This window comes from Typopeltis vanoorti, chromosome 17 (genome assembly GCF_054136105.1).
Source record: "Typopeltis vanoorti isolate ZY-2024b chromosome 17, IOZ_Tvanoo_1.0, whole genome shotgun sequence".
Classification (NCBI taxonomy): domain Eukaryota; kingdom Metazoa; phylum Arthropoda; class Arachnida; order Uropygi; family Thelyphonidae; genus Typopeltis; species Typopeltis vanoorti.
Genome location: NC_143565.1, coordinates 77,519,795 through 77,544,979, shown reverse-complemented (window position 1 = coordinate 77,544,979; position 25,185 = coordinate 77,519,795). Strand labels below are relative to the sequence as shown.

The 25,185-nt window shown below is 37.6% G+C and overlaps 1 protein-coding gene across 2 annotated transcripts in view; it reads left to right on the top strand.

Annotated features, from left to right (window-relative positions):
* Positions 1-25,185, top strand: part of LOC150097521 (endoribonuclease LACTB2) — a 93,485-nt gene that overhangs the window by 7,828 nt on the left and 60,472 nt on the right. The window contains exon 2 of one of the 2 annotated variants that reach the window (XM_090407190.1): positions 21,256-21,419. In XM_090407190.1, the coding sequence (XP_090263316.1) occupies positions 21,256-21,419 (164 nt within the window). The remainder of the gene's footprint in view (positions 1-21,255; positions 21,420-25,185) is intronic. The other variant, XM_090407191.1, reaches the window with a different exon arrangement.

Genomic DNA, 25,185 nt, shown 5'->3' with positions numbered 1-25,185 from the left:
AAGTACAGGAAGATGGTTTAATGTTAAATCTGGTGTGAGACGGATGTATATTACTCCTCTTTTATTCATTATCTATATGGCTCATATTATGAAGGAAAGTGGTATTAAACCTGATATCAAAATTGGAGATGTTAATGTCAGCTCTTTGCTTTATGCAGATGATGTTATATTTCTAAATAAATCTGCTGCAAGTCTGCAGGATTCCCTGACTAAAGTGAATAACTGTTGTAATAGATATGGTATGAAAGTCAGCAATAAAAAGACAAAGACAATGAAAATAGGCAGAATCATTGAAAATGTCAACTGCATTGTGAATGGAGAACCTGTGGAACAAGTAAAAATTTTCAGCTACTTACGCACAATTTTTAGTGAAGATGGTAAATTAAATATGGAAATAGACAACAGAATCAACAAAGCGGTATGCTAGGAAGTCAATTGAATAAATTCATGGAATAAGAGAGAAATTAGTCAGAACACTGAATTAGCTGTATACAAGACAGTATTCAAACCAGTTTGAACACTGCCTTGAAGTAAAACACATGACCAAAGACTAGAGACCACAGATATGAGAGTCCTGAGAAAGATTAGAGGCGTGAACAGATGGCATCAATGACAATATCATATTAAAAACGAGGATATTAGGAAAGAACTTGACATTGTCAGCATCCAGGAATGTGTTAGCAGAGCTAATCTAAGATGGTATGGACACTTAAACGGAATGGGCAAGGAAAGATTAGCAAAACAAGTGTTGTCCATCAGGTTGGCAGGAAAACGACCCAGAGGAAGACCAAGATATAGATGGATCGATACGGTACAAAAAGTGCCTTAGACGATAGAAATATAAGATCTGATAATGTTGGAGTCTTGACAAGTAACAGACTGGTTTGGAGGAAAATTGTAGATAGGAAGTTAGTAATGATGTAAATTTTTCATGTAGTACTATCATATCCTGTACACCCCTTGAAGGGTAAATGGCAGGAATTTGATGATTATGATATATATTGATCCCATACACAAGAGATTACAGAATCTCTATAAGCATTGTTTGTTACAGGTGATGACTGAGCTAGAAATTTATTGACCTTTTTTTTTATTATTTTTTTTTATCTATTTATTTTATTTTTTTGGAGAGTTGCAAGTTTTATTTGTTAGGAATACCTCACAAGCAGGACTCCAGAAATCTACTTGCCACTCAAGTTATCAGAAACAAGTGGCAAGTGAATTTTCAACCTCGTTCCAAATTCATTCAAAATGCATTGCCTTATTATTTTTTTATTTATTTATTTATTTATTTATTTATTTTGCATAATTTACACTTTTTTTTTCCATTTTGAACATGATCTTATTCATTATCAAATTATTTGATCATTGGCAGCCTCCAATGAATGTAATAAAGAAGTTTAATTTTCAACCTGGAGATGGTGTCTTATGTCATTAATTCAGTAAGCTAATTTCTTCGTAGGCTGTTTGCACCTGCCAAAAGTTAAACACTTCAAAGATGCCTTGCTGTTTCTGAAATGTAAAGTAATTCCTATCTATCACAACAGGTGGCACTATTTATCTCGCTTGTTATAAACTAAACCTTACCCTATATCCACAGATTACATTTGAAATAAACAGTCAAGTATGGGGAGAGCAATACAAAGTCAAACAGATGTTTTGGCCTTATAGGAAGACTTGAAACTTTAAAGGAGGTGGAGCAGATGAGAGATCTGGGAGTGGTGGTGGAAAAGGGCTTGAAATTCAGGGCCCACATTGCACAAATTGTAAAGATGTCACATCGATGATGCAGAGGACCCTGATATGCAGAAATAGAGAGGTTATGATGCCATTGTATAAGGACTTAATTAGACCTCATATGGATTATTGTGCACAGATTTGGTCACCAGATTTTCATGGTGATGAAAATCTGGACCCTTTCTAGCATATCTGATGATATGCTAGAAAGGGTCCAGAGAAGATTCGCAAAGGTGGTTAGTAGTCTTTGGAATGTGGAGTATGAGGACAGATTGAGAGAATGTAAGTTGCAGAGTCTCGTGAATAAGAGGAAGGGGGCGAGGGATATGATTGAGACATATAAACTGGTCAGGGGGTTGTTTTCAAGTTGACTTGGGAGAGATTTTTCATAGAATGGGAAGGGAGGTAGAACAAGAGACCATTGCTGGAAATTATATAAGGAGAGTGTGAGCAAAGGAGTAGGTTCTTTGCATTGTGAATGGTGAGTGAAATGCACTGCCTGTGAATGTAGACACATTGAATTAGTTTACGGCATGATTGAATGAGCATTGCGTGCAATAGTGTATACCTCCCACAATGAGTCTCTGACTCTGTGGAGGTCAGATGTTAATAATAATAATAATGTTGAAAGGTTGTGAAAATATCTCAGAGAATTGCTGCAATATTGGGAGGACATTGACCACAAGAGATAAAAGAATGGTGGTCTCATTGTATAAAACTTTGATCAGACCACATCTGGATTTCTGTGTTCAGATCTGATCACTGGGATTTGTAGTGATGAAAATTAACCTTGGAGAGGGTATACAGAAATGAACAACAAAAATGATAACAGAACTGTATAATGTCGATGATAGACTGAGGGTATGCAAACTGCAAAGTTTGATGGATAGAAGTGTAAGGAAGGGGTATGATTGTTGAGATATTTAAGACATTAGTTGAAAGGTTATTTATTATCTGTGTGCAGAAATCCAAATTTACTCCTAATTATCTCCTTATACAGATTTGAACTCCTTATATAATGAAATGATCACCTCCTCAACCATACATGTCAGAATTTTGTGCATTATGGTAGCAATTTTGAATAACCCTACAACTTTTGCGATGCTTTTCCTGAACTTCAGTTCTCTATCCACCAAGGTCACTAGATCTTTTACCTCCTCCAACCTCCTGAAACAAAGTTCCTTCAATATGGTAAACCTTATTCCATCTTCTCTGGCCAAAGTGCATAACTTACACTTTGCAACACTAAAATGATATCCCCATTCTTTAGCCCAAAGCCAAACCTATTCAAATCTACTTATAACAATAATACATCAGAACTTCCTGACATTGCTTTTCCTAATTTATCATCATCAGTAAACAGCTGAATATCACCTTTCATACTACGAACTATATCATTGATATATAAAATAAACAGTAGTCGCAACCAGAATCCTATGGCACTTTTTTCTTCTTTTTTTTTTGTGGAAACATTGCATCTCCATACACACACAAATTGCTGGCTCTTATTAGTCAATATCTCTGTAACTCGGTGACCAAATGTCTATCCATTCCCATCCAGCTCAATTTCAACATTAGTTTATCATTTGAAATGGATGCGGAGTGAAATTAAAAAAATTCGGGTGAAAACGATTAAAAAAAATCAAGTATTTACAAAAGAGTTAATGAAAGACAAGCGAGTGGCGTTGTATGGCCACTCCATTATTAAAGGTGTGCTGGATGAGAGGATGCACAAGGTATGTTTTCCAGGTGGCGAAATGAGGAGAGTGATTGAAGCATTGGATATGAGGAGGGAGCGAGCGAAGGAGTTTGGTTTTAACAGGTACAAATGACTTGACAGAGGACAAAGAGCACGTCAGAATGGATATCAGGAGGCTGCTTAGATGGATAAAAGAGAATAGTGGGACAGGACGGGTAGTAAGCATGTTGCCTAGGTATGACTGTGGTGACATGAGGCAGCAAACAAGGATTATTGTTATTATTATTACTATTATTACTACGGGCTACTCCAGGAGTCCTTAGACTCATCGAGGGAGGCCCTAAACATCATGTTCACACAGCTGTTCAACATTCTCACAGTATCTATCATACCTTGCCTTGAACTCGCTCACTGTCTTAGCACCCACAACAGACTCTGGCAGTTTATTCCACTCATTTACCACTCTAAAAGTAAAGAACCCAGCTCTAACACCCCTGCTAACCACACTCTTGCCCAGCTTCCATGGGTGTCCCCTAGTTCTCCCACCACCAGTCCTGATCTCAAAAATATCATCTGAATTAATCTTATAGAATCCTTTTAGCAATTTGAATGTCTCAATCATATCTCCCCTTTTCCGCCTATCAACTAGTTTCTGCAACCCACAAATCTTCAACCTGTTCTCATATGGTTCATTCCATAGACCTGCTATCATCTTAGTCACTCGCCTCTGGATCCTCTCAACCTCCTCCCCATTAAGAAGGAACCGAGGTGACCAAATCTGGGCACAGTAGTCGAGATGAGGTCTTATCAGGGCTTGGTACAGAGGTACAATAACTTGTTTTTCTCTGCTCGTCAAGGTATTTTTCAACAACCAAGTGAGTTGATGAGCTGATTTAGCTACTTTCGCAATGTGCTCCCTAAACTTCATCTCCCTATCCACCAACACTCCCAAGTCCCTGGCCTCATCAATCTCTTGGAGTACAGTTCCACCAATGTGGTATACTGCTGCTAATCTTTTCACTCCGAAATGCATAACCTTACATTTTGTCGCATTAAATTGATATCCATTCTCCTTAGTCCAGAACTCCAATCTATCTAAGTCATCTTGCAAGACTTTGACATCTTCTGCATTCACTATCGCCCTACCCAACTTTGCATCATCAGCGAACAAATGAACTGTCCCACTTAGACCCTTCTCTATATCGTTAATGAACAGATTAAACAGCAGTGGTCCAAGAACAGAACCCTGTGGCACACCACTAGTCACAGGCCGTTTTTTGGATTCTACTCCTGAATAAACTACTCTTTGATATCTCTCCATCAACCACCCAGCTATCCATCTCACCAACCCTATATCTATTCCCATATGTTGTAGTTTACGGATTAGAATTCCATGTGGTATCCTGTCAAACGCCTTTGCCAGGTCCAGCAATATCACTGTAAACCCATTTCCCTTATCCAGTTCAGCCGTCACCTTGTTATAAAACTTGAACAAGTTACTGAGGCATGATCTACCCTTCACAAAGCCATGCTGTCCTCTGTACAGCATCTCATTTTCATCAATCCATTCCTATATTTTTCCCTTGACTACTTTCTCCAAGAACTTGACAACGACTCCTGATATGCTGATCGGTCGGTAATTTGCAACCATAGTCTTGGATCCTCCTTTATGCAGTGAAACTATTTTCCCCTCCTTCCACGCCTTCGGGACTAAGCCAGACCCGAGACTCAGTTTAAACAACATGGTCAAGGGCACTGATAATTCATTAGCCGCTTCTTGCAAGACCCGTGCCGGTATACCATCCAATCCCACAGATGTATTCACATTAAGGTTCTGTAATAGACTATTCACCTCCACTTCATTCATCACAATTCCCATATAAACTAATGGTTCCTTCATTTTTTCAACGTCACCACCTGGATGATATACTTTTGCAAAGTGCGCACTCAGTAACTCCACTATATCAACTGGTTCAGTGAACTCTTTACCATCGTCATTCCTTAAAATCATTTTGCCATGTACAGTTTTTTTCTTGCTTGCAGCATATTGAAAGAACTGTTTGGGATTCTCTTTTGCTTGCATAGCTAGTTTCCTTTCATAATCGGCTTTTGCTGTTTTTACCACACTCATTACCCTTCTGGCCTGTACTTTATAACGTTCGTGTGCCTGCAGGTCACCCCTTTCTTTAAATTCCCTCCATAGTTGTTTCTTTTTTTGCAGCTCAAGCTTAATGGTGTTATTCATCCATTTAACCCCTCTTTGTTTCACTATTCGGACCTTAGGTATACAATCAGCCATAACCTCCTGTAAATGCTCTTTGATCACTTCCCATGCTCTATCGACGTCCAGCCCTTGCAGTTGTACATGCCATGGCACTGATCCAAGCAATCTCCTAAGCTTGTCATACTTGCCAGCACGATAATTCCACATATACCCTGTCTTAATCACGAATTTCACACCTTTAGCCACCTCCCAGGTCAAGACCTTATGATCACTCTCACCAATAGGTGGCAACATGGTCATATTCATTACAGTCAAATTTTCAGATACTATTACCAGGTCAAGCACTCTCACACCCCTAGTATTTTCAATTACATGCTGTTTCAGATAGTTATCCCTTAATAATTGAATAAAATCCATTTCCTTCCTCACGTGTCCTCTCCTCCTTCTAATCAATGTTACCATAGTTGAAATCCCCCATAATAATTACCCTCCTTCCACTCATTTCATCAATTTGTTTATGCATACCATCTCCACCATCTATTCCATCACCTGGTCTATAGCAGCACCCAACTGTATATTTTATTCTGCCAGTGTCAATCTCACACCAGATAGCCTCAAATGAGCTCCTTTCACTATCCTACAATACTTCAATTCTCCTTGGCTGCAGTTCATCAGCTATCATCAATAACACCCCTCCTCCAATTTTATTCTCTCTGTCCCTCCTAAACATACTATAACCTACACATTCTATCCCACTAACTATATCATCTTCCGTCAGCCATGTTTCACTAATGCCAATAACCTGTGGCCAGGAAGAGCCAATCAAGGCCAAAAATTCTTCCTTCTTGTTCCTAATACTCCTGGCATTAGTATACATATGAATTGCAGTGTTCCCTTTGTCCCACCCCTATCTTGATGCGTTATTCTAAATATCCCATTCCCATTTTTTGTCCTTATTGCTGGCTCAGGTACATTATATACATTTTTACACTCAACTGTCTCACTGATGTCTGGATATCCACTTCCCCCCCCTCCTTGGTAGTTCTAGTTTCCCTGGTTCTGCACATCCATTTTCACTTCATTCAGCAACACTTTTTCCAGTCTCCGCACACCAAGTCCATTCAAATGCAGGCCATCCATCTTATATAAGTCCTTTCGCCCATCAAACTTTAATTAATTATGAATGGTATGTTGGCTGAAATGTGTGAGGAGAGGGGAGTACAATTTGTTAATGTGTGGAATGGGTTTGAAGGACAAAGTGAACTGTATGGGAGCAATGGACTGCATTTGAGTGGTTATGGTGTGAGTCACTTGGAGAGACTGTTGCTGGAAGATAGAGAAGTGAGTATAGAGAATAAATCAGATCAAGTGGGAAGTGATGTGGAAGAGCAGGAGAGATTGAAGAGGTGATTATGAATGAGGAAGTAAGTGGAATGAGTATGGAAAATGAGAGAATGGGTGCTCAAGATGAACAGGAAAATGTAGAGGCTCAGGATGGACAGGGATGCACAGCATGAGAAAGGCGGATGCTCCAAGAGGATGTGAGAGCATGTATAGACAGGAAAGGAATGGGATGACCTGGGATCAAGAGGAAACAGCCCCAATCGAGCATGGAGAGATCACATCGAATGAGTGATATCAGTGGAACTAGCTGTAGATCCAGGAATGAGCTGTTGTGTTTGTATACAAATGCTAGAAGTGTCAGAAACAAGGCAGATGAAATGGTTGTGTTGGATTCTGAATATATAGAGATTTAAGTAATTATTATTTGCTTCAGAATCCAACATGATCTTCCATCACAAAGGCTAGACTTGTAAATATTATTTAATGTAATTCACTTGTTTATAATTTAATATTCATATAACTACCTTTAACCTTATTTAATATTTAATTATTTAATCAAGGATATATGTATTAATAATGAAAAGACTGTATTAAATATTATTAAGCTATTTTATTTATTACTATGTTAATATTATAAGAATTTGTATTTGATAATTTAACTGTGCATTAATTGAAATGTAAATATTCTTTATTTATTCCTATTTGTAGAAGTTTAGCATTATGCAATACCTCAATTTTATTATATTTTGTTTGGTTGTCATGGAGATGTATGTAAGTAAGTGAGCACATTTTTGGAACAGCACGTGGGGAGAATGTTGAAAATCATTGAAAAGAGTTTTAGTCAAAGAAATCACGAGAACAATTTAGGCGGGAAGAATGCATATATAAAGGAGGAATGCTGAAAATAAAGAGACATCTTCTTTCCTGTCTTGACAAAGTAATAGAAAAGGTCATCCTATCAAGACTGCAATCAGCAGTGGACCAACAGAAAATAATCCCAAATGAGCAATTTGGGTTTCGCAAAGCTCACAACACGGCGCAACAAATTCACCGACTAACAGAACATATCACTCATGGTTTTAACTGGCACCTTCACACTGCTGCTGTGTTTTTGGATGTTGCCAAGGCCTTTGATAAGATCTGGCATCAAGGCATTATCTTCAAACTAATTGAAAACAATATCCCAATTAAACTAGTGAAACTCATATATTCATATATCAATGAAAGATACATGCAAGTAAAACTCAACGGAATTGTTTCTTCAAGGCGCAAAATTCTGGCGGGAGTACCTCAAGGTTCTCTTCTGGCCCCAATACTTTTCACAACTTACATGGCAGATATTCCTCTCAATTCAAGAACAACTACTACGGCCCTTTATGCCGACGACACCTTTATGCCGACGAAAATCTGCAACAAAGAAGACATCCTGCTCTCTGGTCTAAAGATCCCATGGCAATCAGAGACCAAATATCTTGGGGTATTAATGGATAAGAAACTCCTTTTCAACAAACACATCAATCTCATTTGCTCCAAATCTTCCAAAGTCATAGCTCAGCTCTACCCATTGATCAACTGTAAGAGCAAATTGAACCTACATAATAAATTGCTTCTTTACCAGATGGTAATATGTCCAGTCATTACCTATGCCTCACCAGCATGGAGTCACACTTCAAGATCAAACATTTCAAAATTACAGAGAATCCAAAATAAATGCCTTAGGATAATCCTGGATGCACCGTGGTTCGTCAGAAATTCACAGATTGACCGAGAAACTGGCACTCCATACATCTCCTACCTTCTTCGTGATCTTGCAGAAAAATTCTTCGTGAAGTCAAGTTCACATTCAAACCCACTAATAGTACAAGCTGTCAATTACAACGAGACTGATTACTAGAAACACAAAAGACCGAAGGCTATTCTTCTCTCAACCGATCATAGCTAACACACAACTGCCCTCAGAGGGCGAGCTTAATTGCTCACAAATCTCCCACTCCCAAACAAATCTCATTACAGATAAAGGGGAATATGAAAAGCACTAGTGCTTCACCCATCCTGTCAGTAATATTATCGTTATTGGTAATAAAGAGAGAAAGGAAACAGAGACAGAGAGGATTGGCATTAGATTGGAATCGGAGCATTCGGGAATCACAGTGTGATAATAGAGAGTCGGCAAGTCACTCAAGCAGCTAAATAAAGTCTACTAGTCAAGAGGCGGTTAGCTAATAAGTTGTAGAATAACAATTATAGCTACGGAAGACAGCTGAGTGACTACTAAATAGACTAGCGATACTTGAGTTGAGATTTAATTTCAGGGCCGACCTTTCAAGGACACACGGAATCTTTAAGCATAGCACGGAGTAACGAGAGAATAGTAGAGGCTGTGAAGTTGAAGTTTACCGTTAGCTGTGTTTAGAATTATAGTGCCTAAAGAATTAATTGAATGCCGGAGGAATGAACAATTGTGCATATAAAACCTAAAGTTAAGGAATTAATGTGTTACCTTAATTCATGGGTGATCAGTAGTACTTCATGCAAGAATGTTTGTTTATGTGTATTGTGACTGATAATTAATTCAGTTATTATTTAGAAGATTTATTTCAATGAGTGCCGTTTATTGTATAAAGAGTTTACGGTTATAAAAAGTGTTTGTGTATAAGTTGATGAAGATAGAAGATTATTGGTAAGATTATTCCAACCATTAATATTCCTATACAGAGATATGTGTGAGTTTCATCCTAGAATTTCCTTATATTAACAGTAACTATTGCGGAGATTAGCTCAAGTGTAGATTTAAAAGTGTTTGCTTCAGAAGAAGTGTTACTGAATTTTTATTGTATTTGGAACTTAAGAAACTGTGAGATATTTGTGCAACCGGTTCTGAGGAACTTTGTGACTTTGAGCTTTACCAAGTAGTTAATTGAATTTTGTGAGAGCTAAAATGTTTATAATATCTTACTTAGTGATTTGAACTTAAGTGTAAATTCTGATTCTAAATTAAATGTTTGTTTTTGTTAATCTAAAGTTGTGTTTTGCCTGAATCTCTTTTACTGCACCATTCATAAAATATTCGAACTAAAGCAGGAGAGATAAATAAGTTAAATATACTTGGCCAGTATATACAATATTAACACCTAAAGCAGAGATAGTTGTGAGTTGGTTTTTCTTCAGTTCTTGAACTAATTCAGATATAGAGTGGCGCAGTCTTTAAATATAAATTTTCTCTATATTTGTATTAGAAATTGACTTAGCAACTATATTTTGTTTAAGAACATCGTAGTGACTAATAAGTCGGATCCAAAGTATAGATTGAAACAAAGTAGGATCCAACAAAATCTTTTCTACCTCCTTCGGGCCCCACGTCGGGCGCCAATTTTGTTGGACCCTACTTCTTCTCAGTCCATACTTTGCATCCGACATGTTAGTCACTACGATGTTCTTAAACAAAAAATAGTTGCTAGTTGATTTCTAATACAAATATAGAGAAAATTTATATTTATAGACTGCGCCACTCTATATCTGAATTAGTTCAAGAATTGAAGAAAAATCACCCCTCAACTATTTCTCCTTAATGTGTTATTAATATATAAACTGGCCGAGTATATTTAACTTACTTAATCTACCTGCTTTGGTTCGAATATTTTATGAATGGTGCAGTAAAAGAGATTCAGACAATACAACTTTTGATTAATAAAAACAAATATTAAGATATCACAAACATTTTAACTTCTCTGATAAGTTCAATCATACAAACTCAGACAACGGTAAATCTGTTATCTCTATAACACAGTCTTCTCACAGTTCCTTAAGTTCCAAATATAACAAAAATTGCAGTAATACCTCTTCACAAACAAACACTTTTAAATTTACACTTTAGCTAATTCTCCGCAATAGTTACTGTTAGTATAATGAAATTCTAGGATGAAACTCACACACTTCTCTGTATAGAAATATTAAAGGTTGGAATAATCTTACCGATAATCTTTTTTCTTCATCTACTTATACATAAACACTTTTTATAACTGTAAACACTTAAGCAGTATACGGCACTCATTAAATAAATCTTCTGAGCAATAACTGAATTAATCATTGGTCACCATACACATAAACAAACATTCTTGCATGAAGTACCATGCAAGAATGTCAGTACCATTGAGTGAGATCGCGTTGTTGAATAGTGCGATAGAAAGAGCAAAACAGCAGCTAGAGTGCATGAACAAAAGTAGACTGAATGAACCAACCAATAATAAAAGGTGTGACAGGAAAAATAGACGTATGAATGTGAACATGAACAAAATGAAGGATAGAGTGCTATATGGAGACTCGTTAGTACGAGGTGTGTTAGTAGAGGATTTGACAAAATCGTACCAACCTGGTGCGACCATAAAGGACGTAACTGAGTCTATTAGAGAGCAAAAGGAAAGGGTGAAAGAAATGATTGTTGTGGCGGGTACAAATGATTTGAAAGGAGATAAAATGGAAATGATAGAAGACCTGAATGAATTGTTTGAGGTAGCAAAAGAAAAGAGTGAGAGAGTTAGAATGATTAGTCTTTTGCCACGGTATGATAGTGAAATTTTTAAAAGGAGGGCCATAATTGCGAATGACTTTATGCGTGGGTTATGTATGACGAGTGGTGTGGAATTTGTGGATGTGTGGAGTGAGTTTGATGGGCGAAAGGATCTATATAAGATGGATGGCTTGCATTTGAATGGTTATGGTGTAAGAAGACTTGAGAAAGTGTTGCTGAATGTAGTGGATGTGCAAATTCAGGGAAACTAGATTTGTTAAGGGGGGGGAGTAGATATATAGTCCTTATGGAGGCAGTTGAATGTAAGAATGAATATAATATGCCAGAGCAAATAAGGACAACAAATCTGAGTGGGACAGTTAATATAAGGCATCAAGGTAGGGTTGGAGCTAATGGGGGGTCTTAAATTCATGTACACTAATACTAGGAGTATTAGGAACAAGAAAGAAGAGTTTTTGGCCATGGTTGGCACTTCCAGACCACAGGTTGTAGGTATTAGTGAAACATGGCTGACTGTAGATGATATAACTAGTGGGATTGAATGTGATGGGTATAGTGTGTTCAGGAATGACAGAGAGAATAAAATGGGGGGAGGAGTATTGTTGATGATAGCTGATGAGCTCCAGCCAAGGAGAATAGAAGTTGAATTGCAGGATAGAGAAAAGAGCACATTTGAGGCCATTTAGTGTGAGATTGTGGCTAGCAGAACTAAATATACAATTGGGTGCTGCTATAGACCAGGTGATGGAAAAGATGGTGGAGATAGTATGCATAAGCAAATAGAAGAAATGAGTGGAAGGAGGGTGATTATTATGGGAGATTTCAACTATGGTCGCATTGATTGGAGTGAGGAGAGGACACACGGAAGGAAGGAACTGGATTTTATGCGGTTATTAAGGGATAACTATCTGCGACAGCATGTAATGTAAAATACTAGGGATCAGAGAGTGCTCGACCTCGTAATTACATCTGAGGATTTGGCTGTAACAAATATGACCACATTGCCACCAATCGGTGAGAGTGATCATAGGGTCTTAACTTGGGAGGTGGCTAAAGGTGTAGAATTTTCAATTAAGACAGGGTACATGTGGAATTATCGGGCTGGAAAGTATGACAAGCTTAGGAGTTTGATTGGTTCAGTGCCATGGCATGTACAACTGCAAGGACTAGAAGTTGATAGTGCATGGGAGGTAGTTAAGAAGTGCTTGCATGAAGCAATGGCTGACTGTATAAATAGATTCTGAATAATAAATCAAGTAGGGGTTAAATGAATGAATAACACCATTAAGCTTGAGCTGCAAAAAAAGAAACAACTATGGAGGGAATTTAAGGAGAAGGGTGACCGGCAGGCACATGAACGGTATAAAGCGTAGGCCAGAAGGGTGACGAGTGTGGTAAGAAAAGCAAAAAAGGATTACGAAAGAACATTGGCCATGCAGGCTAAAGAGAATCCTAAACAGTTTTTAGATATGTAGCAAGTAAAAGGAAAAATGTACATGGCAGATTGATTTTAAAGAATGCCGATGGTAGGGAGGTAACTGAATCAGTTGAGATAGTTGAGTTACTGAGTGAGCACTTTGCAAGAGTATATCATCCAGGTGGTGACATTGCAGAAACGAATAAACCAGTAGATTATATGGGAATTGTGGTTAATGAAGTGGAGGTGAGTATTCTATTGCATAACCTCAATGCCAATACATCTGTGGGATTGGATAGTATACCAGCTCGTGTTGTACGAGAAGCAGCTAAAGAATTGTCAGTACCCTTGACCATTTTGTTTAATTTGAGTCTCGGGTCTGGGTTAGTCCCGAGCGGGTGGAAAGAGGGGAAAATAGTTCCACTGCATAAAGGTGGTTCCAAGACTGCTGTTGTAAATTACCGACCGATTAGCATATCAGGAATCATTGTCAAGGTCTTAGAAAAATTAGTCAAGAAAAGAATACAGGATTGGATAGATGAAAATGGGATATTGTATGGGGGACAACATGGTTTTGTGAAGGGTAGATCATGCCTCAGTAACTTGCTCACGTTTTATAACACAGTGACGGCTGAACTGGATAGGGGTAATGGGTTTACAGTGATACTATTGGACCTTGCCGAGGCCTTTGATAGGATACCACATGGAACCCTAATCAGTAAACTGGAGCAGATGGGTATAGATATAGGGTTGGTGAGATGGATAAGAGGGTGGTTGAAGGAGAGATATCAAAGAGTGGTTTATTCAGGAGTGGAGTCTAAAAGACGTGTTGTGACTAGTGGAGTGCCACAGGGCTCTGTTCTTGGACCACTGCTTTTCAATTTGTTTATCAATGATATTGGAAAGGATCTGAGAGGAAGTGTTCACTTGTTTGCTGATGATGCAAAGTTGGGTAGAGCAATTGTGAGTGCACAGGATGTCAAAATTTTACAGGATGATTTGAATAGTTTGGAGGACTGGGCTAGGAAAAATGGATGTCAATTTAATGTGGCAAAGTGTAAGGTTATGCACTTTGGGGTGAAAAGAATAGCAGTAGTATATCGCATTGGTGGAACCATACTCCAGGAGATTGATGAGACCAGGGATTTGGGAGTGTTGGTGGATAGGGAGTTGAAGTTTAGGGGGCACATTGCAAAAGTAACTAAAACAGCTCACCAAATCACTTGGCTTCTGAAAAATACTTTAACATGCAGAGACGAACAAGTTGTTGTTCTTCTGCATCGAGCCTTGATAAGACCCCATCTGGACTTCTGTGCCCAGTTATGGGCACCAGGGTTTCTTCGTGATGGGGAGGAAGTGGAGAGGGTCCAGAGACCAAGATGATAGCAGGTTTGTGGAATGAACCTTATGAGAATAGGTTGAAGATTTGTGGGTTGCAGAAATTGTACGATAGGCGAAGGAGGGGTGATATGATTGAGATATTCAAATTACTGAAGGGTTTTTATAAGATTGATCCAGAAGATATTTTTGAAAATATGACTGGTGGTGGGAGGACTAGGGGCCATGCATGGAAGCTGGGCAAGAGCGTGGTTGACAAGGGTGTTAGAGCTAGGTTCTTTACTTGGAGAGTGGTGAATGAGTGGAATAAGCTTCCAGAGTCTGTTGTGGGTGCTACGACCGTGAATGAGTTCAAGGTAAGGTATGATAGATACTGTGTGAATGTTGAATAGTTGTTCTTGACATGATGTTAGGGCCTCCCTCAATGAGTCTGTCGACTCCTTGGAGTTTCCCGGAACAATAATAATAATAATAATAATAAGTACTACTGATCACTCATGAATTAAGGCAATACACAATAATTCCTTATCTTGAGATTTTATATGCACAGTTGTTCATTCCTCCTGCATTCAAATAATTCTTTAGGCACTATAATTCTAAACACAGCTAACGGTAAACTTCAACTTCACAGCCTCTACTATTCTCTAGAAACTTGTACTTTGCTTCAAGGTTCCATATGTCCTTGAAAGGTCGGCGCTGAAATTAAATCTCAACTCAAGTGTCGCTAGTCTATTTAATAGTCTCTCAGTTGTTTTTCGTAGCTATAATTGTTATCCTACAACTTATTAGCAAACTGCTTCTCGACTAGTAGACTTAAAATAGCTGCTTGAGTGACTTGCCGACTCTCTAATATCGCACTCTGATTCCTGAATGCCGAATACTCCGATTCCAACCTAATGTCAATCCTCTCTGTCTCTGTTTCCTTTCTATTTACTTTTTTCAGCGTTCCTCCTTTATATATGCGTTCTTCCTGCCTAAATTGTTCTCGTGATTTCTTTGACTAAAACTCTTTTCAATAATTTTCAACATTCGCCCCACATGCTGTTCCAAAAACATGCTCGCTCATTTACATACGTCTCCATAACAACCAAACAAAAATATAATAAAATTGAGGTATTGCGTAACGCTAAACTTCTACAAATAGGAATAAATAAAGAATATTTACAATTCAATTAATGCGCAGTTAAATTATCAAATACAAGTTCTTATAATATTAATATAATGAATAAAATAGCTTAATAATATTTACATATCTTAGCCAGATAGAAGGTTTGAGTGGGGCTGAGTCTATGGCTCATTTTTCGAAATCTTTCGAAACCTTCTATCTGGCTAAGATATGTAGTTGATGTGTTCTCTATTTGGCCTCATGGCCCAGACACGTTAGACTTGTTCCTCGGTCATCTCAATAGCCTACATCCAAGAATCCAGTTTACTATGGAAAAGGAAAAGAACAATTGTTTACCCTTCCTAGACACCTTAGTCACACGCCTGCCTAATGATACACTTGCCTTCACTGTATACAGAAAACCCACACACACACAGGCAGATACATTCACAAACTCTCCCACCACCACCCCTCACAACAATATGGCATCATTAAAACCCTTACCAAGAGAGCTCACAATCTTTGTTCCAGTGGAACCGCCCTCACTACTGAGCTTAACCACATACACAGAACTTTCCTCTCCAATGGCTACAGCGAACACAGCATCAAAAAAATCATCAATTCCTCCCCCCTTCCCCGTCCCTCTCATCAACAAGAATTTAAAAATGCCATCACCATACCCTACATCCGCGGCACTTCGGAAAAAATAGCGAAGATACTAAAAAAGTATAACCTACACACAGCATATAAGCCCTACCGCAAACTGGCTACCCTTATCCATTCTACGAAAGATCAGCTCCCTCCTCTCTCTCTGCCTGGAGTTTACAAAGTACCCTGTTCCTGTAAGCTTGCGTACTTTGGACACACAGGCAGATCAGCATCCATCCGCCTGGAGGAACACAAGTTGTACATCGTTAAACACAACTATGGCCATTCAGACTTGGCTGACCATGTTTTGGACACCACCCACAGAGTATCATGGAAGAAAACCACCATGCTCCACCACAACAAATTCAAGAAAGAGAGACTTTTCTTAGAAGCAGCAGCAGCTCTCAGAAACCATCCAAATCTTAACAAATACGGTTGCATTAAGCTTCCAAAGATTTGGGAAACAGTCATCGCCAGAGGTCCCACCTTACATTCCAGTCCGCCTACTACTGCCCTTAGAGGGTGCTCCACCTAGATAGGACTTTATTGTCACCCACGTGGTTGGGCTTAGTATTGTAAGTTTCTGTGTGCATGTTACATTAATTGTCTTTGTAATCCCCGTAGATGTCCTAGTGACTAGGACGAAATATAGGAAGCATTAAATTCTATTTTAATTCTTTTTGAGTGTTGTAAAAAATCTATTAAACCTCCAACATAATGTCCTCACAGCACTTAAGCCTCTACACAAGAATAAAGAGATTAAGCATGCGATACAGAGAAAAGGGGCATTATGGAGGCAGCATAAGAGAAGTGGAAATAACCAATTCAATGAGGACTACAAAGACCAGGCAAGGCAGATGACTTAGTTGGTGAGGGTAGCTAAAGTGAGGTATGAACAGCAGTTAGCTAATGAAGCCAAAAAGAATCCAATGGCGTTCTTTTGATATGTAGCCAGCAAAAGAAAGAATGATTATGGAAGGATGACATTGATTGGAGAAAATGGTATAAAGACAGCTGTTGCACAAGGTGTGGTGGAGATACTGAATGAGCAGTTCATAAATGTCTTTTAATCTTGTGAATGTGACTTCACGGAGAGATTGAGAGCAGTTGATGATGGGGAAGAAAGACTGAGTGTAAGTGAGCAAGAGGTGTGTGGAGAGTTGAACAAACTAGATGTAAATAAGGCTGTGTGACTTCATAATATATCACCACATATTCTGAAGGAATGTGCCATGGAGTTGACCCTGGCCTTGACATATTTTTTTAATACGAGTCTTGCACTTGGTCAACTTCCTAAGGAGCAGGAGGAGGGCAAGATTGTGCCACTTCATGAAGGAGGTGATAGAACTCGAGCATCAAACTATAGGCCTATCTGTGAGTCAGGTGTTGTAGCTTGTGAGAACTAGGATTCAGAATTGGGTTGACAACAATGGTATTGTCTTTCATGGACAACATAGAATTACTAAAGGGAGGTCATGTTTTAGTAATCTACTTACTTATTACAATAAGGTGACTGCTTCCTTGGACAGAAGAGAAGGATACACTGTAATATACTTAGATTTTGCAAAGGCTTTCGATAGATTACCGCATGATAAGTTGATAGTCAAACTGGAGTGGATGGGGTTGGATATTAGATTGGTGCATTGCATTGGAGACTGGCCATCTGATAGGTATCAACAAGTTATATATCGCTCTCCCATACACAACTTGTTGATACCTATCAGATGGCCAGTCTCCAATTTAATATCCAACCCCATCCACTCCAGTTTGACTATCAACTTATCTTGGAAAAGGAAAGTTACTACTGGTGTGCCTCAGGGGTCTGTTTTAGGTCCATTGCTGTTTAACTTGTATATTAATGATATTGGTGAAGATTTTGATGGAGATATTCAGTTGTTTGCAGATAATGCAAAGTTGGGATGAACCATGAAGAGTAGAGAAGATGTTGTGGCCTTACAAGAAGACTTTAATAAATTGAGTGATTGGGCACGGAAATGGGGATGCGAGTTCAATGTTGCAAAATGTAATGTTTTAAAATTTGGAAAACAAAAATGGGAAGCAGAATTTATGCTTGGTGAAGATATATTGTTGGAGGTAGAGGAAATAAGAGATCTAGGGGTGATAGTGGATAAGGATCTAAAATTTAGGGGACACATAGCCAAAATTGTGAAGACAACACAAAGGCTTCTGGGAATGATGCAGAGGACACTGACGTGTAGAAGTTGGGAGATTCTTTTTCCGTTGGATAAGGCTTTGATTAGGCCACACATGGACTATTGTGCCCAGATTTGGTCATCGGGTTTACAGAAGGATGAAGAGATGTTGGAAAGGGTCCAAAGGCGACTGATTAAGGTAGTTTCTGACCTCTGGAATGTCGAGTATGAGAAAAGATTGAGAAGATGTAATTTGCAGAGTCTGGTGGACAGGAGGAAGAGGGGAGATATGATAATGACCTACAAGTTGGTAAGGGGTTGTTATAGGATCAATGGTGGAGAAGTTCTACAGAGAATAGTGGGAGATCAGGGGAGAACCAGAAGTCATACCTGGAAACTGTATAAAGAGGGTATGAGTAGGGGAGTGAGAGGCAGGTTTTTTTCGTGCAGAGTTGTGAATGATTGGAATGCCTTGGCTGAGAGTATGGTGTCTGCAGAGAATTTTGTGTGTGTGTGTGTGTGTGTGTGTGTGTGTGTGTGTGTGTGTGTGTGTGTGTGTGTGTGTGTGTGTGTGTGTGTGTTTAAAGCACGGTATGATGAGCTATGTGTGTTTGATAAAAGTACCTCCAAGATGAGTCTTTGACTCCATGGGGTCCTTGGGTAATAATAATAATATGGTACTTGATCAAATGCTTTAGCAAAATTCAGATAAATCACAGCATAAGTATCTTTTCTGTCCACTATTCTTTCTTTTAAGGTTACACGGTGATCAGCACTCATATTTGTAAATTTAGGGACACAAAAACACGTGTTGAACAGATTATTTTATTAATTACTAATAAAATAAAACTTGACGTTTCGACCCCTATATCGAGGTCATCATCAGAAGAATACAACTGTATAAGGAACCAAGCTACGTGCTCATGCCCTGTATACTGGTAAACTAAATCTACATAGTTAATAAATCCTTTTTCCTAGCCTGACCTCTAGTGATAAAAAAAATAAGAATAAAAATAAATAAATAAATAAAATAAAATAAATTAATTTAAAAAAAAAATATATATATATATATATATATTATATATTATATATTATTATATATTATGAATAAATAAATACAAGTACAATAAATTGCTAAAGTCCTCATGTATTAATATTCTTCTGGATAGTTCTGATTGTTATAAAATGATTTCCCTCAGTTGCTGTTGAATGTTCCAAACACTTCACCAGGTTGTCTTCTTGTAGTGGGATTTTTCTAAGGCTAGTTTAGGTTGTTATACAGGTTGTAGATGGGTCCTCCACATTCTTGAAATGGTTAGGCCATCATTTTTGTTGAGATTTGGGTTGTTTTTGAGCATTTCACATGACTCTTTAAATTTTCTCTCAAACCAGGTTTTGGTGCAGTGTAGGGACTTGGTATTTTTCCAGTCAATTCTGTGGTATGTTTGGAGTGCATGGTCAGAAAGGCCGGTTTTACCAAGTCCTGCTATCTAGTTTTCATTTCCCTGACTGGTTACATCTCTCCTCCTTTCATCAACAATCTATCCAGCACCACTCTCACTCACATGCAAACCATCTGCAACAAATAGCTTTTCCTTACTTTCAAATTTAGCCTACACTGTCCACTACATTAGTCACCCTATTATAAAATGTAACCATGTTACTAAAACATGACCTCCCCTTAAGAAACTCATGCTATTCTCTTGAAAGATTCCCATTCTCATCAATCCAGGTTTGAATGAGTACATTATCCTGTGTTATTCATGTCTCACTAATACCAATGATTTGTGGACTGATTGACTCTATCAAACCCAAAAACTCTGCACCCGTTTCTTAATACTCCTTGCATTGGTGTATAAGCACAGTAGCTTTTCCCTAATCCCCTCTTTCCTTCTGACATTTCCTTGCCCCATTATTCAAGTCATTTGACTCTATTGCTCCCATTGATGCCATCCCTGTATCCCTATCTCATACCAGTTATGCTATCTTATACCCATAGTCCTGCCATCTAGTTTTCATTTCCCTGACTGGCTACATCTCTCCTCCTTTCATCAACAATCTACCCAGCACCACTCTCACTGACATGCAAACCATCTGCAACAAATAGCTTTTCCTTACTTTCAAATTTAGCCTACACATCCACACACTAAAGTCCTATCTTCCTGCCCATTCTAACTATCATGCAATTTATGATCATTGCTCTTCTCTTCAGCTCTTGGCTATCATGCCTTAGTAATGCTCTTGCAATTCTCTGTATCGCTCTCTTCCACTTCACTGTCTCTAGTAATGCTCACAAATCCCATGCTACCTCATTCATACTTCCTAGCAAATCATTCATTCTAATCAGCTCAGTCATCTCCTCAGCATTTCCTCTCCTCTCCACTGCCTCAATCACTCTTGCTATCATTGCTCCTCTCAGACATACTTTTGACACCTGCTCCATTTTCACATCTTTCACCATAGAGTCCTCATAGCAATACACTACTCTCTCTACCATTCCACTGCAAGAATTCATCATTTACTCGTCCACCACTGGAATTATTAACTATTATTATTACTTACTATTATACTAATAATAACTATTATCAACTATTGTTGCACCTCCAACTAATATTATATATGTACAAAATATTATTTACAAAAAATAAATATTTTTATGAAATATCAGTTTGAAGAAATGTAACTTATCTCACATTTTAGTAGTTATCATAGTTTAAAGTCCTAATCAGTTAGTTGCAACCAAATGATAAAAAACTCGTTATGTATATTATTTACATTATATAATATTTTTTTCTTATTTCTATATTTAATTCTTATGCCAGAGCCAGGGCTGCCCCGTGCAGTATCATATTTTGCCGCCCCTTCCCCCTTATTTTTTGTATAGTTTATACCAATTTTGCCACCCTGAAAATACCTGCCGCCCTGTGCAAATGCAAGTTTTTGCACCAGCAGTAGAGAAAGCCCTGGCCAGAGCTTGAACAGTTTGCATTCAGAACTTTTTTTCTTTTTTTTTTCTTTTTTTTTTGTATATTACTAAACAGTTTAAATTTTAATTTCTATAGAAGAATACTTTTGGATACAGGTGATGCAGGCATGCCAGAATATATTGATCTCCTGAAAGGAGTGATTGAAAAACATGGAATTTCTCTACAGCAAATAATTGTTACTCATTGGCATCATGACCATGTTGGTGGAATAAAAGATATATTTGAACATCTTAACCTGAGTGAGTAATTTCAAATTTATTTTTTTTCCCTTTTCCATTTAATAACATTTTATGTCTGTATGCATGCACACACACAATTAATTTTCCTCATGCCTCAGTTTGAAAATTCAAGAAAGAAAAATGAAGTTCTCAGACCATAAGTTAAAATTATTTCAACCCTGTATTTGTATAGAGCTAGTTTAGTGTTTGTGACTAATTTCTTTCATTTCATATAAATTCATTACGTCGAGTCCCTACCATACAAGCTTTACTAAATCTGGTTTAATCCTTTATCCACGTGTAAGAAAACAAAGTATGCACATGAAGCTTCTACATGACTAGACTGCTTGTGTATATAGAAGCTAATGACCATGTATTAATTGCCCTAGTATCCCATAATAAAAAGCACACATCCTTTCAAATGTGAAAATTTAATTTATAACGAAGTGAAAAAATTTTGTACAGTTTCTAATTCTGTTTCCATATTTTTAATTTTTTAATTTACCATCTTCACTATAATCGTGCCTAAATAGCTGAAAAGTTTTACTTGTTCTGTAGAAGTTCTACTCAGAATGCAGATGATGTTTTCAGTGTTCTCTATTTTCAGTCTTTTTTTTTTGTTTCTTTCTGAATTTCTTACCAAATTTAATGCATGTTATTTATTTTTACAGTATTGATGACAACACAGAATGATAAAAAAATAATATTTATTAACATTTGATATTTCGCTGGTATTATATTCAGCATCTTCAGAGCACAAAAACAGTCACAGTACATGAACAATTTGGTATAACAGTGGGACAAGTTTAAAAAAATTTGTAACAGACAACATAAGGAACTGAAGTCTTAATTAAGTGCTATCTATGTTGGAGAAAGAGAAAAAACAAATATTAATTAGATCTTAAAATGACTGTCTCCCAGATTTTTGGTAAATTTATACAGCCATACTTGTTGAGGTTTGGAGTATGTTTTAAATCTTCTGTTGATTCCAAAAACAATCTCTCTCTGACCTATAATGACTTCTGTGTAGCAATTTTGTTTCCTTCCAATTGATCTGGTGTGAAGTGGTCTCCAAGACATGGTCCGCTAGCCCCGACTTGCCATAAAAAATATCAGACGTGTTTTTTATGTTCACCAAGGTGGATGTGCAGTTCTTCCTGTCTGTCTATAGTAAGCCTGGTCACAAGAACAGGGCACTTCATGAACTCATGGATGTGATAAAGGAGAGAGTTTGTCCTTAGGTAAATGAACAGAGAGAGTTGCCAATTTGACATAAGGTTTAAATACGTTTTGTAACCAATATTTATTAAGCACTCTAGATATCGTTTATGTGCCTTGAAAGTATGGGTTGGTAACAGTTTTGCTGTGGTCTTGTGTGGTAGGCAATGGTGGGGATTTCTATGGAGCATTTAGTATAAAAACAATATTGACAGTAATAACTATATTGTTATAACTAATGTAGACAAAGGTAATGCAACTGTGGTGATGAATTTAGCTAAATGCAGAAGCAAAATGCACATACTTTTACAAGACCAGTCTACATACCAAATTATAGATCGTGATCCCACTAACTCTCAAAAGAATAAAGTTTGCAGATTATTGAAAAAAAAAAAAAAAGTCAATTCCTGGCCAAAAGAAACAGTTAACAAACTCAAGCATTTTCATATTAAAATGCCCAGATTATATGAAGCATCTTCTGTGCATTGGGAAGCCCAATATCACACCTGTCAGATTGCCATACTTCTTTTTGGTATGCATGTTAAAGAGACTATGCAAGCTGTTGACAACGTTGACTGCACAAAAGGACAGCATCACTCAATGGCAGGTTTGCACTGCATCTCGCGACTACTCGTTCTGTCAACTACAGAAGTTTCATACTCCATCTGTCTACCTGCAATTGTTTAATACACAAAGAGCACCCCCACTCTGATTTCTTATCCATCTATACTGATGGTTCATGATCAGAGATTTCTGTTGGCCATCCTGCTGTGTTTTCTGACATTACTATTTCCAACCAGATCTCCCCTGATTGCAGTAATTATGCAGCAGATTTGCATGCCATTCAGCTTGCACTTGTGCATATAAAAAAAAATCGCTATCAAAAGTATGTAATTTATACAGAATCATTGATCTCTTTTCCTGTGTATAATTCATATCCAAAGTTCTTCTTCTTATTGTGCTATCTTCTATCGAAGGTCAGCGACCATCTTGGCGAACAAACTGCGCTCTTATGCTAATCTGAGCAGTTGTGCACTGCTCTTTCCTGTCCACGTCTTGATGTTGTCAAACCATGATATTCTTTTTCTTCCTCTAGTTCCTTTGCCACCAATTCTTCCTATCAAAATAGTTTGTAGAAGTTCGTATTTGCTGTTTCTCATGATGTGGCCAAGATATGATGTTTTTCATTTCTTGATTATTTGTACAAGATGTTTAGCTTTGCCAATGGATTTTAAGACATCTTCATTGGTAATTTTTTCTGTCCATGATATCTTTAGCATTCTTCTGTATAGCCACATCTCAAAGGCTTCGATTTTCTTGATGGTTGTCGCCTTCAATGTCCATGTTTCAACTCCATAGAGCAGAATAGACCACACGTAGCATTTCAGCATTCGGCATCTGACTTCCATGTTTAGGTCTTTATTGCAGAATAGTGTTCTCATTTTCATGAAGGACTGCCATGCAACTTCAATCCTTGTCTTTATATCTATTTCTGGATCCCACCGTTCATTAAGCCAGCAACCAAGATATTTATATCTTGACACTTGATCAATATTTTTCTCATTGAGTGTCTGTTTCATTGATGAGGCTGGATGTTTGCTGATGATCATGTATTTTGTCTTGTTGATGTTTATATTTATTCCCATTCTTTGGCTTTCTATGTATACTCTGTCAATGAGTTTTTGGAGATCCATAATATTATCTGCAATTAGCACGGTGTCATCTGCATATCGAAGGTTGTTAACAATCTTTCCATTTATTGTGATTCCCTCTGAACATTCTTCCAGTGCTTTTTTAAAGATTACCTCTGCATATATGTTGAACAGGATATATGTTGAACAGCATATGCATGTATGGTGAGAGCACACATCCTTGTCTCACTCCTCTTTTGATGTTAATATCACTGGTGGTAATGTTGTCTAATTGAACGGTAGCTGACTGATTCCAATACAGATTTGTTATTAGTCTTATGTCTTGTTCGTCTAGCCTTATTTGTTGAAGGACTTCTATTAAGTTAGTGTGTCTGACTTTGTCGAATGCTTTTTCAAAATCTATGAAACACATAAAGACAGATTTCTGTTTTTCTATGCATTTTTGTATCAATATTTGGGTACAGAAAAGGGCCTCTCTAGTACCAAAACCATTCCGAAAGCCGAATTGTGTTTCACTTAGAGTTTCTTCACATTTTCTATAAATATGATTCTGAATTACTTTCAAAAATATTTTTAATGTTTGGCTCATTAGACTAATAAGTCGGAAGTCACCACAGGAATTCGCTTTGGGTTTCTTTGGGACAGTGATAAATGTAGATTTGAGCCAATCTGATGGAAATTCATCACTTTCATATATTTTATTAAATAGTTTTTCAAGAAGTTTGATGTTATCTGGTTCTATTAATTTTAAAAATTCTGTTTGCACACCATCTGGTCCACTGGCTTTTCCTGTTTTACTTGTTCGTATAGCATTCTCTATTTCGCATTTCATGATAGCTGGTCCTTGAATGTTATCTTTTATATTTATAGGCTTCTGTCTAGTATCATTGAAAAGTTCTGTTACATATTTTATCCAA